The sequence below is a fragment of the Oryzias latipes genome, chromosome 4 (genome assembly GCF_053564925.1).
Source record: "Oryzias latipes strain Hd-rR chromosome 4, Olatipes_Hd-rR_3.1".
Taxonomy (NCBI): domain Eukaryota; kingdom Metazoa; phylum Chordata; class Actinopteri; order Beloniformes; family Adrianichthyidae; genus Oryzias; species Oryzias latipes.
In genome coordinates this window covers 30,310,035-30,325,560 of record NC_136240.1, presented here as the reverse complement: position 1 = coordinate 30,325,560, position 15,526 = coordinate 30,310,035, and the positions used below count along the sequence as shown (strand labels likewise).

Genomic DNA, 15,526 nt, shown 5'->3' with positions numbered 1-15,526 from the left:
GCTTGTGTGTGTGAGCCACACGGGTCGTGAGAAACTCCTGAAACTGCAAGAAAATCTTAAACATGTACCATAGCTTATAAACAGTCTTTAGTTGGACTGCTTGTATTTTTTTATTTGTAAATGTCTATAGAGCAAACCACTGGAAATGGCAGGTGTGGCTTCTAGATGATAAAATAACCCATCCCATCCTTACATTGACATGTTACCCAACTCCCAATGGTAAAGTGCCTAGGATAGCACAAGGGTTAAGGTCTAGATTTTTGTGTCTTTTCTTTACAAGAAATGCTGTAACTACTGCAAACCATAATTTCATTTTTGTCTGTAACCCATGTGCTATCCTAGGCACTTTACCATTGGGAGTTGGGTCATCTAGACCCACTAGACAGTGCGCTGAACCTTTTTTCTTCACTGATTTGTGAATGGTGTCCATGGATTACATGAAATCTTTCCACCTGTATCCACCTTTGTCATGGTAGGGAGAACCCGTCAATGTGAGGGTGGGGTCATCTAAGATAGCACAAGGGTTAAATCTCAGACTTGTAGTGACAAATTGCTTTTCTGTTGACTAAATGTGCTCTGTAAAATAACCGAACCTCTTCTCCAGTGTGAACACAATGTAGCATCCCTTTTTATAAACTAGAATCAAACTTTGTTCCCCCAAAGGGAAATTATTTAACAATAGATGGGCCACACTGTTCTGATTTATTTTATGAAGTTTGTTTTTAAAAGAATGGGAAGACTTATGTATGTACTCCCAAAACATGGTAAACATTGTAATTCACAGCAAAGGAGTTGATGACTTCGGAGGATTACCCATGACCCCACTGTCCCAGGAGAGTGATTCAAGAAACCGCTTCAGAGCGCTGGGACCCGGGCTGCCTGACATGTCTCAGCCTTTTTAAATTCATGAATCCAGCTCTTACAAAAATATTGTTGCCATCTGACACTTGAATCTACTGCAATACTGCAAAATTTTTAATAAAACTAACGTATACATTTCATTCGATCAGATTAAAAGGTCAATTTCACACCATCACTGTATAAACATCAGAGTTAAGAAACCAAACTGTCAAAAAGGAACAACTGGAAAATAAGAGTGGCTGATTATTCCCTTATGAGGAAAAATATGAGGTAAGAAAATACTTTTATTTAATTTTCTTTTCATCAAATAGACAGTTTCCTGCAACCTTTAAGTCTTAGTGTGTCTGTTGCAGTCCAAGAACAGTCATAATGCATAAAATGATTTTTTGTTACTGCTGAAGCTCAAACTTTAGCAATATAGAGATTGGAGGTAGTTCTTGTGGATCTCTTATGAGAGATTGGTCAAAATGACAAAAAAGATGTTTTCGTTTCTTCAGAAAGTCCAGATGTCAAAGCTCCATTAAGTGGTTTGCAGGTCACTGCAGTCAATTTTTACAGCATCCAGCGTCAACGTCCCATCAAACTGCAGCATCTCCGTGAGGAAAATGCTGTGACTGGGTAGGAAAGACATGTCCTCGAATGCCTCCTCCTCCTCTCCGTCCTCCATATTCCCCGGGCCGTCTGACGAGATGTAGTCTACCGTGGTGTTTGTGTCCGAGTCGTGGGACAGACTCTTAATGTAGGTGGTCAAAGGAGGGTACATCAGTGTGGTCAGGTCCGCGTCTGGACTCAGGCTGATCAGCTGTGCAGAGTCGGTTGTGGGCAGGGAGGTGTCAGTGGTCTGCTTGAAAAGCTCCTCCACATCCACCAGGTTGGTGTCCTCTTCTTGGTCGGTGGAAGTGGATCCACTGGACAGCAGCTGGATGCTCAGCCTACCCTGCTTCAAAGGAACGCATTTGATTTAGATGGAGAAGAGAGACTTCTGTCAAACAAAACTCTGTGGCTGTCTCTGAATTCTCACCCTGACCCTTAACTACTAAAAAATGATATAGTGCGACAGTATATAGTAACCAAAATATTTAAAGCAATTCAGACACCATGCTCATGTTTGTTTTTTAATGGTGGATATGACATCATTGATTTCACAAAGTTAAAATCTAATTAATATGAGTGTTTTGCAACGATTATTTATGAATCCACTGTCTTCTGAAGATAAAAAAAATTGATGATTTACTAAAACAATATATATTTAAATACTTTTTTTGGCAAAAATTGTTCCAAATCAATGCATTGTGGTCCATATTCGCCGATCTATTCAGCATTGATGCACACTGGTTTTTCGCAGAGACTTCTGGGAAATTTCTAGGGCACTCGATTTGGGAATTGTAGATACAGACAGCACAACAAAATGGCGAAAGCACAATACAATGCACTATATAGGGGTTAGGGTGGGAATTTGGACATAACCTGTCTCATACCTTCTCTTTGGTGCACTCTTTTGCCCACTTGCTGTTTGCAGGATCTGGGACAACATCCAGCATGAGGCACTGGAAAAGCTCCCAGAACCTGAAGGACAGATGATAATAACTATTTTTTATGACAATGTATTGCTGATTCCTAAACAAGATGTGAAGTTAATCTGTGGATTTCTACCTTTGCTTCACCACTGGATTCTGGCACAGACAGAGTAGAAGCAGCACCATCAGGACAGCAACCACACATGCAAGCAGGAGGGATAGATGGTTGTCCTCTGCAAAAGTCCAGCAGTACAATTAAAGCAGCTGCACAGAATCTTTAAACACAGAGGGGCCTACTAAACTGAAAAAACACACACTCAGAAAAAAAACACCAAATCACAAGTGACTTCAAAAAGAAATGCTTAAAACCATGAATAGGAAACTAAAGTTAGAGCAGTTTTTTTGGTGAATGAAGAGTTTTTAACATGTTCTTATAGTATTTTTCTCATGATGGAGGACATACACAGTATTCCTCCACTTATTTTCATTTGACTTCGCAGTTTCATGTATTCGCTGATTTTTCTTCAGTCACGTGACTCTTCCGGTTCATAACAAAAACTCAGCTCAAGACGCTTGTATGAAACTTTTGCTTCCAAAGGAGGTGCTGCGGGGCAGGAGGGAAGCAGAGATGAAGAGCATCTCTAAGCGGCTTCCTTAGCGGCTGCTAAACAATATTTCACAGCTATTTCCGAAGGTCCTTGAATTGCTACCAAGTTTGTGCCCCTGCATGGAGAAATGGCATCGGCTGACTCGGAAGTGGCCGGAAAGTGTTCTGAAATGCTGAGGAAGATAATCGCGGAGAACAATTATCATTCAGATAAACGAATGATGGATGAAACCAGCCTCTTCTGGAGGAAGATGCCCTCTCGCGGTTACCTGATGGAGAAATCAAGGACTCTGGTTTTAGGGCAAAGAGTGACAGAGCAACACTCCTAATGTGAGTTATAAAGTATGCTACGGTTAGGTCTATTGCTCTGAATAAAAAACAATCTTTATGTCCTGAGAGGCTTCTCAGGAAGCGTAAGCAGATTGAGAACACTTGGGTTAAAGGCTGCAGGATTTACATCAAACCACTCGGTCCACCGGACCGGTCCAAGGTTCTGGTTGTTAACACCATGAGGGATTTTGAGAAGTGTTTGGTCACGGACGTCTGAAACAACATGCAGTAATAAATCAAAGAGTCAAATATAATTTCAAGAAATGTGGCGCCTGAATGCATCCCTTTCTATGAATGTCTGAAGTGACCCTGATTTTCAGCAGAGAGTTCTGACCTGGACATACTTGACCTCAACTTTCAGCGCCGCTGATAACAGCCGAAGAAGGATATGGACCTTTATGCCATGCTCCAGGTGAATACTCGATTCTGATTGGCTGCTGGGTGTTGAAAAAAAGTGATATACCACAGGATAACCACATGGTGAAAAAAGAAGTTCCGGTTACCTAGCGTAAATGTTCTGTATCGCTGCGCCGGCTTCGTGTCGGACGGTTCAGGCTTCCTCGGCGCGCGTTAAAAAGTGATAATGCACACTTCGTTGGCCATTAACCCCTTAATGTCTGCAGACTTAACATCGAAGAGAACTATAAACTCTGTTTAAACCCAGAAGAACGGCTGTTAATCAGCAGAAGAAGGAATACCAACCTTGGTCATTCGACAGATTATGGACCCTTTTTCTTTTTATTTCACAGCATTACCTTATTATATAAAAACAAAAAATTCTTAATCAATTATTGAAGATGGTTAAAATGATTAATTTCTAATAATATTACTTCACTTGCTTGCTCCAAAAAATTGATTCATGGTTTTCCAAATGTCACATAATTTGCACATATTCTAACTTTTGATACTTGATCAATTTTTGCTCTAAAGATTTTTGAAACAGTGTTATGTCTATCTTATTTATAAAGTATTATTTTTTTAATCATATACATGATTTTTTTAAGTAACAATCTGCAAATATTTTGGATAACTGATCTGCATTTGCCATGTTGATTTCTAAAATAGTTATTTTTTACATGATATTTTGAGTAATTCATCTTTGTCATGTGATTTATTGATATTTCAGGATTCTTAATTCTGTCTGATAAACGTTAGGAACCGGATAATGATAAATCTTGATATTAAATGGTTACGGTATAACGGGGTGGGATTATATAAGTTCACTTTCTTCCACTCCCTTTCAAGCAATATTTAATTTTATGTCTAATTATCCTAAGTTTGATATGTCATTGTATGAATGTATAACTGATGATTGGATTGTTTTTGTGTATTATTCTTATTTGATTGCTTGAAATAAACCATTTCAAACCAAAATCAAAAATGTTGAGGAATATTCCAATGTTCTTTAATAAAAGTTTTAAAAGCATCAGAAATGTTTCAGAAGGGTTTTTGATGAGTAAGGATCGGTGATGGAAATTCTTCGGATTGGAAGTTGTCTTTATTTGCGTTTGTCTCCGGTCCCTTACCCCTGTTAATAAGGGGGGAATACTCTATGAAGAAAAATAAGCTAAAAATTGCATTTCTGACTAGCGATATTTCTTCATTCAAATTGTTGTAAATCGTAAGCAGATGATACAAAGCTGTTTGAAAAAGGTTGTAGTTGTGATGTAGAAGCTACAATCATTTTTGTTGTACCACTAATGTTAGGTTGGGGTGGTGAGGGGCTGTGAGCTAGTGGGAGAACTGTTAACGGTCCCGCCCACAACTAAGAGGTGAAATTCTAATGAACTCCTGCCGCTCTGCAGACACCATATCCAAGAAAATGACACAGGTTATAAAATTTTGCCTAAAAATGACACAATCATAATTAAAAGACAACTGGGAAAGCTTTGAAATAGATCAAAAGATGCTTGGAGTGGGACTTTAATAGTTATTCATCAACATTTATCCATATATTTTTTTTTTTTAGACATTTAGGACTATAAAAGATCTTACTGGCTCATGTTTTTCTTGGTCTTCTTTCATTTACCAAACATCACTTTGTCAGCCGTTTCTTTTTATTAAAATGTTGTTTTTTTTTTAAATTAACAATGCAGTTGACTAATGTAAAAGTGTGTTAAATAGTTAAGATGTGATCTTAGGTTGTCTGTGGTGCCTGACCGTTTTACACTAGAGAGGAGCAGAACAGACCTCATCTGACAGGATCCGAACAGGCTGCTTTCTGAGAGCAGACTTAACACTGTAAGGGGAATCACTCATGTTCCTTTGGCAGGCACACCTACCCGAAAGCCCAAGCACAGGGTAACCCCTTCCAAATCTGGTCACAAATGGTAAAAAATAAATCTATTTTTATATATATATATTTTTGTATATAAATAAATGTCTTACGTTTGATGGGGAACTTGCCCTTGTGACTTTTAGGACCTTCTCCTTTGGCAGTTGAAGCAGTCATCCACAGAGTGTAGACATCAGGCAATAGATTTTTAATCTTCAATTTTGTCTTAGAGGCTCCAACTGAGTCTGAAAACAAAATGTAGAGGACTCACCAACCATAAGTACAGTTAATCATCTGCAAGTCAGCATGCTGCAAGTTAAATACTGTGTGGTTACTTCTACTTAAAGTAAACTCCCATAGCCAACCAAAACGGGTCATTCTACTATTAAATTTATCACGGAATAAATTCCCAAACTTCTCTAATTAGTGCAAACAAAATGATAAAATGATTTAACCAAAATTACAGTCATGAATATGAAACCAATTCTGAGTCATAATGTTTTTCCCTCTGAAGTGCAAAGTCCTTCAAATTAAACTTTATTCTAATAAATCAAAAACAGTGCAAAAAGTTAAAACAATGACTTGTATTCAACCACAACAATAACTTTAGTTTTGATAGTGTGTTTGAGTTTTGGAAGTGTTTTTTTCTCACAATTTTGGCTGTATCCAGTGTTGCCCTCTACATAGATGGTATACTGGGTGATGCAGCCCATGCGGAACGCTCTGGGAAGCTTCTCCCAGGTTACTATCACATTGTTTCCCTCCACTTTTTCTTTGAATGATGGACTGCTTTTAGGCTCTGCAAACAACAAGCAAAACTGGGTATGAAAAAGGTCCTTCTCTCAAATGCTGCAGAGTTATACAATTTTGATGACGACTTTGAAAATGTATAAATATTGCTGTCACCTGACTCTAAAGCAGCAACTCTGTTAGACCTGTTCTTGCCCACAAAGCTCTTGTTGTAGAAGACATACACTGCTCCTTCATAGCACTCATAGGGCTTGATTCCTGTAAGAAGGAACAGAAAAAGTAGGTATGCTGCAGAAGAGGAAAAAAAAATCAACTGGTTGTTCAACACAGGCTCAGTTATGTGGACCCGACCTGAAAAGACAGCAGTGGTTTCACTTTTGTTCAGCAAAACCCATCTGAGCTCATTTAGCAGGAAGTCCTCTGGGTACAACTCCACTACATACATGGCAGCTGTGAGTTCAGGTTTTCTCCAGGAGATGGTGACAGAGCTTTTGTTCGCTGTTGCATTCACGTGTTGAAGAGGCTCGGCTGAAAGAAAAAGGGGGAATTACCTGTCAGGAGTGTAGAGAGATGCATCTTCAACTATTCTGTACTGGGAATGCATCCGTCAACATTCGTTACATTGTTTACCTTCAGTGTAAAGGGGTGTCATGGTGGCAGGAGGCGACATCCCCTTTGAGTTGTGAGCCCACACTGTTACTTCATAGTGACTGCAGAGTGGGACCGTATAATTCCTGGAATCTGCACTCACATTAGTGGTGAGGTTCAGGCTGGGGCTGGAAACTCTGACTGTGTACAGAGTAATTTTTCCTCTGGATATGGATGTGTTGGGTTCCTGCAGAGAGAATATGTTCTTCAGAGTAAATTACAGTTGCTTCAGAGGTGGACTGAAGGACGCAGAGCAGAAGGAGAGGGGAAAATGTCACAAACACTTTGAAGTAAAGGGCGGTGGAGATCGACAGTGCAGCTAAATGAGTGTGTCATTTCTGTTCAAGTTCTGGTCTTCCCGTAAATTGAAACTTGGTGTCTGCTGTCAGGTTTCACTTACTTCTCAGTGTCTATGTGACTATCAAATAATGTTTGTATGTGTGAGGCAATGAGACTGTTATTAACGGCGAGTGAGGGTGTGTGAAGGTGTGTGTTGGTCCGCGTGTTTAAGGGTAGCTTAAAGAAAAAGTGGTCAAAATTTGACCTTTAGCCAGGAGAACAAAGAAGAGAAGCAGGAAGCTCCATGTCACTGTGGCTACAGGGCTGCACAGAGACAAAGACTGAGAAAAGACACAGAGACTTGAAACCTTCTGAATTGCAGCATTGCACATCCACATTGCAGACAGTGCAATTTGAATCTTAAGTTAAATCAAAAAAAATAAAACTGCATTTTACATTAATTGTAGGATAGCACTTGAGTATTTCTTTGGCATCTACACCTGTGAAGACCAGCAACTGTCTTCAACGTTTTCCACTTGTGCAACCAAATAGCTCACAGATTAGTTTAGTTTAGCTCTTCACTGGCTGATGTACAGAGAGAACAGCTGATGAGGTTTTTTCTCTGACACAAAGTTACTGCATTACTGAAAGCACAGAAGATGGTGAAGTTCTATCTTCCATCAAGTGCATATCTGGGTGTTTTTACACCTGGATTCTAATATTAACATATACACTAACTGGTCACTTTATTAGGCACACCTGTCCACCTGCTCAGTACTGTAGATTTCTGATAAACCAATCAAATGGCACCAGCTCAATACATTTAGGCATGTAGATGTTGCACGTGTAGACACACAATCAGTTTTCCTTCCTGACACAATAAAGGCACGGATATGCAGCTATGTAGCCAGTAGCATATCACTAAGGACCCCAACAGACTTCATCAACCACACCTAAAACTAACCATAAAAACAGGAGGCAGTAAATAACACTGTAATGGCTACAAATCAGAAAACTAATGATCTATCAGAGCCTTGAAAGCAAATTTGTGTTTTCTAATGAAACCAGAAAGATGTCATTTTTTTGTCAGTTTAAAAAAAGATCAAAATCATAGTTAAAAATGTTCTGGAAAATTAAAACGGTGCTACATTAAAACCATTGTTGTCCACCTGAAGAGCCTTAATGTGTCTTCAAAACCCAGAGGACCAAGACATGTTAACAATAAAACAACAAAACAGTGGAGGATAAAAACTGCAAAGTTTCTGCAAAACATGCAAGTGTAGGAGTTTCAACATTTCAAACTAGCCATTTTTGAAAACACGACCACTGACAGGTCTATAAAGTAAATATCTGCACAAAACCGCAAATGTGAAAAGATGCTAAATGCAAACTCCAAAATTACAATGAGTGAATTTGTTGTTTTAGAAACAAATAGAAGATCATTTGGTATCATTTCTGCTCATGTTTCTGCAAATCCTTTGTTTACATACCTTCCAGAGAACTGTCATTGATTTAGAGCCAGGAGAATGAACAATCCACACATCCAGCGCTCCGGAAGGAGCTAAGAAACAACAAAAAACACAAAACAATTATTTCCTTCTTTGCATTCATAGAAACAGAATGTTTTTCATCCTCTATGACAACTAATATTTTCTGTAAAATCTTTTTTTTTAAAGTAGACAAAAAAAAAATTAAAAAGCAATGCAAAACTGACGGATGTTCATCTTAGATGTGATAAAACAAGATTATGCACATATACATATGTATTCAAGCTATTTATACTTTGCACTGTTTTTTTTATCAGGCTGTTAAGATTATTTTAAGAATATTTTTACTTAGAAAAAATACATTTAGTTGTATTTGAGAATCTAACTTTTGTTACAAAAAACAGGAAAGGGTAGCACCACATCAACAAAACACTGTGGCACAGAGGAGAAAGAATGTCACTCCACTCTGTAAGTTATGAGAAGATGTTCAATTTTTTTTCTGTATGTGAAAATATGGCCTCCCAACTCTTGTGTTTTGCGCTGTCTCACAATGAATTACAGTAGTTAACATTTAAATTAAGGTTAAAGTCGCACCCTGATCAACTTTTGATCTATTCTAAAAGCGTTCTCAGTGGTCTTTTAATCATGCCATTTTTAGCCTAAATCCAAAAACCTATGTCGCTTTCTAGGAATTCATGAAGAATTTGTGGTGGGCTGGACTTTTGAAGTGGAGTAAGCCCGACCCTGCTTCCCGTCATCCAATGTCCTGCTAGCTTACAGCCCCTCACAAGCCCAACCTAACATTAACAGTGAAACATAAATGGTGAGCAATATCGAATCTGTCCAGCTGTACAGTTTGGAGCCAGATTCTATTGATAATGATAAATCATGTTATAATCATGTTATGGATCTATTTGTCGGTAAGTGGATGCATCAGAATGGAGCAGAGCAGGGAGATCGTGGCTTGCCGATTGTGGCTTCTACGTCACAACTACAAGCTTTTTAAAACTGCAGTTTTTTCATCTGCTACCGATTCAAAAACAAAGTTTTCATTGGAGTTGGTCTTTTAAACAAAGTTGTTTGAAGATTTGAGGAGTTTTTACCTCAGCTACAGTTCGGATGAGGTCACTGCAGAGCAAAACAGCTGTGAAGAGTTCGAAGGTCTACTGCAGATCAGTCTTTCTTTTCCAGATACTTTTTTAAAGTTTCATTTCCAAAGCTTGCAAAGAGTTGAATTTTAGAGAAGCTTGGATCAGATGAGACAGCAGCTGAGTTTAGCACCAGGAAGCTGAGAATAAAAACTGGCTGCCCATTCCGCAACAGCTGACATGCTAAAAGCCACAACTTTCATTTCTTTACTTCTGTTTTGAGAGTCTGCTTTTGACTTTTGGTTGACTGCAAAAACCTCAAAAAAACAGATGTCCTAGTTTTTGTTTTTTCAAAGTAGTGCTTAAAAAAATACCAACGTAATATTTTATCTGGAATCTGAAACAGACAAAAATGGATTTAAGGAGAAAAAGCGTTAAAATAAAATAACGACATTTTAAGCTATTATTTATTTAAGCTTTTCCCTTGTATTTGTGTTATATTTAGTTGTTTTGTTTTTTCTCTGAAAGAATTTGAGACCGTAGCAACAATACAAGCATAGCTATCAAAATAAAACTAAAAATTTAAGTAAAAACTTCAGTTTTGATTACCTTAACAACAGAAACCCCTTTAAAATATAAGTCTGCTCGGATGTTTGCTACATTTTCCCTCAAGTGGAAAGTGATGAGCCATCTCAGTTCCAGATTTACAGGACTTGCATGCTCGTATAGACAGTATCTTTGAATATCTTTACACCATCAGTGGTAGAAATGAGACATGCACAGACATTTCCCATAAACCCAAGCTTTCATCTTCACGACCTTGCAATATTTCAACATGGCTAGCAGAAATCTACTTAAACAAAATACAATAATGATAAATTATTTCAGTTTAAGTTATGTACACTTCTTCTTATCATCAATTGCTGGTTTTGCTCTTTAACAATCAAACCGCTGAAGCTCGTTTCTGTGGCTTATAGGCTTCCTTCAGGTAGTTAGTGGTGACCAAATTACTGTATTAAAACACAGACAGACGAAACATATCAGCTTTATCTGATTGATGACAATGATACGCACAGTTCAGAGTGTGTGCAGAGCTGGGAGCGTGCAAACAGAGAGTGCATGAACAGAGGAGCTATGCAAGATCTTAAGGCAAACTGCTTACCCTCCTCTTGAGTCCAGCTGGAGACGTTTGAGCTCCATGAACTCCAAAGGCCAAAGCTGAATTTGGATCTGGCTCTGAAATGGTACAGCCTGTAGGGCTCCAGAGTTGCGATGGACCGGACCTGAGATGAACCCACCTGCCAAGGTTAGAGTTTTTGTAATTATTGTTTCCTGTTTGTGGTAGAAGTCATTAAGTGAAAGTACATAAAGAATCATTCTGGGTAAAAAACAACTGAATCTTGTGTGTCATTGTGATTTCATTTGTAGCTTAGCCACTCATATCCACCTTAAGCTTTGAATCAGCTGAGGATGGATATTAACTGATCACACAAGTATGTTTATCACAGCCAAATATGCACAAGCTTCTACATATCACACAAACCCCAATAAGCATCAAGTACTGAGGAGCTCCAGCTTCTTACAGAGTCTGGATCAGTTCTCCATTCTTGGTGGTCGGCTCTGTACTGGATCTCAAGGTAAGACGTATTCAAAGACTGCTCCACTTTGACTTCGCACTTCCTGGAGGAGCAATCTGGCTGGCCAAGGATGGGGGGCGATGGCTTTGCTACTCGAACCAGAACAAAACAACAAGTAAAGAACATGACTTTGAAACCACAGCTCAAGGATCTGCTCAAGAATGTCTTTGTAAGAGTCAGAAGCCACCGCTCAAAGGAATTCACGCAAGCCTTACCTCTGTCTCTGAGGGTGTAGTTGATGACCGGGGACTCTGCAGAGCCCAGGGAGTTTCGGGCATGAACCCACACAGAGATATAATCAACAGATCTGGACACGGTGAAATTCACTGACGGTCTTACTGATCCTTTCATGGAGACGTTGAACTGCAGCAGTCCTGTGACGTTACCAGATAAGGTTCTGACCCTTCAACCCATAAAGAATAGGCCTCAGATGAAAGTGCATACATGTGTTTTGAGCTTTTTTGGAAATGGCATGTTTTCCTGACTCACCGCAGCACAAAGTGATTCCACAGAAAAGTGTCCCTTCCTCCATCCCAAGAGCAGTTTACAACACCACTCTCCAATTTTTGGATTTCATAGATGCAGAAAATATTTTTAGGGGAATCTGGAGGGTCTGACGTTAAAAAAAAGAGAAAAATTTCATCTGTTATGCCGTCTGCAAACTGCAAGAATCCAATGCTTGACCAAATATGGAGCTTTTAAAGGTGACTGGTGCTTTTGACTCATTTTTTTAAAAAGAAGCTGAACTTCTGCCAGTTTTAAAGGGGTTACTTAAAAGGAGATATTTATTGTTTTTCATTTTAAAAAAGAACGTATTTTTTGCGAAACAGAATAGTCGTATTAGTCTAACTTTATTCAACTAATTCACAGACAGTTGAAGCACAGTACACATCACTTCGACTAACTACAGTAGCCATATCGCTCCAACAATTCAGCAAGCAGAGCGACTTTGATCAAAGTTGTACTAAAACAGTTTGATGGACCACAGAAACCCTGTTTCAGCACAAACATAATTCATACATAAAGTGCGCTGGATTATGAGGTGAACTGTGTATTTTCCAAAATAATCAAAGGATTTTAATTGCACCTAAAAGATCCACTCCAATGAAGATTGTGTTTTTAGTTTTTTTAACATGTTTTTGTGGCTGATGGAGGACCTATCTAACGCAACAAGCTCTTGTTTCTGAGTATTTCTTTATTCAAATCGTTGTGAATCAGGAGCAGATGGAAAAATAAAGTTGGAAAAAGCATGTTGCTGGGATGTAAAAGCTACAATTGGCAGGCCACAAGCTCCCCGCTCTGCTCCATTCTGATGCATCAAGTTGTAGAAGACTAGATCCATGCATGTCTATGTTTTTCTCGTCTGAGCTGGAATCTGGATCAAAAACGGTATTTCTGGATAGCTCCAATACTGTTCGGCATTTTTGCTGCACCGCCAATGTTAGGTTGGGGTAGTGAGGGGCTGTAAGTTAGCATGAGAGAGAACGTAAACAAAGAAATGATGGGAAATGAGGCTTACTCCACGCCAGCAGTCCTGCCCACAACCTAAGAGGAAAACTCCCGCCACTCTGTAGAAACTATGTTCTACAAAACAACACAGTTTTTCGATTTTGGCTAAAAGCGGCATAATCATAATTAAAAGACCATTATTTTAATAAAGATCAAAAGATGATTGGAGTGGGAATTTGAAGAATAACGTAGCTCTAATTTAACTTTTGTCAAATAAGTTTACAAATTTATGGTTAAGAAACTGTATAAGGTAACAAACTATTTGATTTTTTTAACAGATCTGCTTATTTTTTGTCATTTAATATTTTTGCCAAAAACAGTTCATTTATTTCTATCATAATAGTAACAACACAAACACACAGCGGTGCTTTTCTGAAGGGTGAAGTAAGACTCTTTGGCTCCCTCTTGGTAGTGGTCAGTGAGAATGTGACCTAAATGGCTTTTTAAAGTGTTGAAGGTTGCAGACTCCTTGCTTTAGATCAACTTGTCTTAGTTTCACAACTACTAGGTGCGTTAGAGGCAAAAACGCAACACCTCTGTGTCTTTACTTTAGCCTTGTTAGCTGTGAACAGGGTGTTTACAACGAAAACAGAAGTTGCTTTACAAAATAAAAACAAGTCTTTGGGTGCCGAACTTATCATGTGCAGAGGTTCTCATGTAAATAAATAAAAAATATAATAAAATATTTTTGAGTTTCTTCGGTTGATGGGAATGCCAGTGCACACCTTTTGCAAGGACCTTCAGAAAGAAGCACAGCTGTGTGTCACAGACTTGAGAGGAGGCTCTCCACTTACATCCAGTGGAGATGTCCTGTCCACAGGGATCCAGTTTAAGCTTGTCCTCACATGAACAGCTGAAGGTTGTGGTGCTTGTTAGGTTGTCAATTTTTAGGTAGATAGTTGTGTCGTTGAAGACCTGGTGGCTATGCTTTTGGGGAGGGTTGCCGCTGTATATGTATTTCTTGCTCTTGCAACTGAAGGTGCAGTACACCTCGAAAGTGGAACCTCGAGGCACCACAAGACCAGCACTCGACCAGAGGACGCAGGACTTCTCACCTAAAAGCAGAAGTGTTTAGTATTTCCTGGTAACTTTTTTTTATTATTATTATTGTTCGTAAAGAAGTTTATAGAGTTATCTTAGTCTGGGAAGGTAAACCTGTACACACACGTCATCACAACAGTTATGTCCAAGAGGGCTTCCCTCGACCCCTTACACAAGTTCAGACAAATAAAAAAAAAATTTGAAAACACACACATTACTGTTTAAACTTACCAATGGAGATCTGCACGGCCGCCAGGATGAAGGCAGGGCCGATGGGCCATGACAGAAACATTGTGAGTCACCAGAAACTGTGCGCGCACCTCACATCGTTGTTAAATAGATCAATTCCTTTAAAAAACAAGACAGTTATTGTAAAATCTATCCGTCAAACAGAGCCATGTTTACCATATACCATAAATTCAGTATAGGTGTATATTCTTGAAGAGGAAAATGACATTTGTCAAACAACAATCATAAATTCAGCTTTCAAGGCGCAGCAGCTGCGTAAAATCCTCTCTGGCAGATGGCATGGGAAAGCAGAGACATTCGGCTCACCACAGGTTTCACAGTCCAGCGTTAAATTCGTGAGTTTAATCTGAGCTTTGTCCGTAATCGTGCGGGATATCTTTACCTGGCGCTGCGCGTCCACACTGTGCCGGCTGCGTGCCGCCTGCGCCGACAAAGAGCCAACCAATTCCAACATCAGACTTCTGAGCAGTGACGACACGCGCGCGGAAACACGCGCTCACTCAAGCAAAAAAAAAAAAAAAAAAAAACTCTATAAACGTCGTTTGACCGTTTTATCCGTCCAGGTTCTCATTGTTTTCTAATTATCTATAAATTATCCTTCATTCCATGTTGTGTCGCGCGTTTTTTCTTTGCTTTGTCGCACGCAATGACCGCAATTACAAAATAACCTGCACACAAACGTTACAAAATCCAGCCAGACGACGCTCGGACACCCTTATCTTTGTATTCCTTTGAATAGTTCATAAACTGATCACTTGTCTTTCAGCCAGCCCCTGTCTGTCTATCACTCCCTCAGTGTAGTCACCATGAGGTGTAGTTTGGGACTTTCCCTTCAAAGCTGCACATTTTCCTTTACCTACTGGTGCAGAAAAACTGGATACTTGATATTTGTTAAACATATGCACTAATGACCAGAGTTGGAACTTAAAAACTATAAATAGAGGTATTTATTCTCAACATGTGTCTGTGAGTTGACCATGCTGATACTAGATAATAAACTTGAACTGTGTTGCTGTTCAGGCGTTGCATTGTGAGTCCTGTTGAGGGGTACTGGGGGCTTCAGAGGAACCACATGGCAGGGGGAAGTCCCTATGGGCTTTCTGTAGGGTGTGAATAGGAATAATTTCAAGGTTGATGGCACTCCACTGCCTTGAGAAGGCTGCAGAGGTCAGACCAAAGCACTCATGTGACAGCTATATGAACAGCTTCTGCTGCATTCGTGGCTTTTTTGCAAGAATTAAACAACGT

The 15,526-nt window shown here is 39.2% G+C and overlaps 1 protein-coding gene across 3 annotated transcripts; it reads right to left on the bottom strand.

Moving 5' to 3' along the window:
* Positions 1–1,127: 1,127 nt before the first annotated feature.
* il12rb2 (interleukin 12 receptor, beta 2a) lies at positions 1,128–14,792 on the bottom strand. Of its 3 annotated transcripts, none has more exons than XM_020702617.3 (16): positions 14,661–14,792; positions 14,261–14,377; positions 13,783–14,043; positions 11,969–12,092; positions 11,695–11,882; positions 11,426–11,568; positions 11,005–11,140; positions 8,758–8,828; positions 6,971–7,175; positions 6,692–6,868; positions 6,497–6,598; positions 6,243–6,389; positions 5,704–5,835; positions 2,515–2,611; positions 2,340–2,427; positions 1,128–1,801 (listed from the first exon to the last, which is right to left on the bottom strand). In XM_020702617.3, the coding sequence occupies exons 2-16, from the start codon at positions 14,319–14,321 to the stop codon at positions 1,382–1,384; spliced, it is 2,352 nt and encodes a 783-aa protein (XP_020558276.1). In that variant the 5' UTR covers positions 14,322–14,377; positions 14,661–14,792; the 3' UTR covers positions 1,128–1,381. The 3 variants fall into 3 exon arrangements, with proteins under 3 accessions (XP_020558276.1, XP_011472670.1, XP_011472671.1); XM_011474368.4 differs by having other exon boundaries at positions 14,585–14,723; XM_011474369.4 differs by having other exon boundaries at positions 1,128–1,798; positions 14,585–14,723.
* Positions 14,793–15,526: the final 734 nt, after the last annotated feature.

Excerpts from the sequence above, each read along its gene's own strand:
- il12rb2 (XM_020702617.3), bottom strand. The coding sequence starts at position 14,321 with ATGTTTCTGTCATGGCCCATCGGCCCTGCCTTCATCCTGGCGGCCGTG. Across the intron at positions 11,141-11,425 it reads GGAGAACTGATCCAGACTCT|GTGGGTTCATCTCAGGTCCG; the intron begins GTAAGAAGCTGG and ends TAACCTTGGCAG. Across the intron at positions 8,829-11,004 it reads CAGCTGGACTCAAGAGGAGG|CTCCTTCCGGAGCGCTGGAT; the intron begins GTAAGCAGTTTG and ends GTTGTTTCTTAG.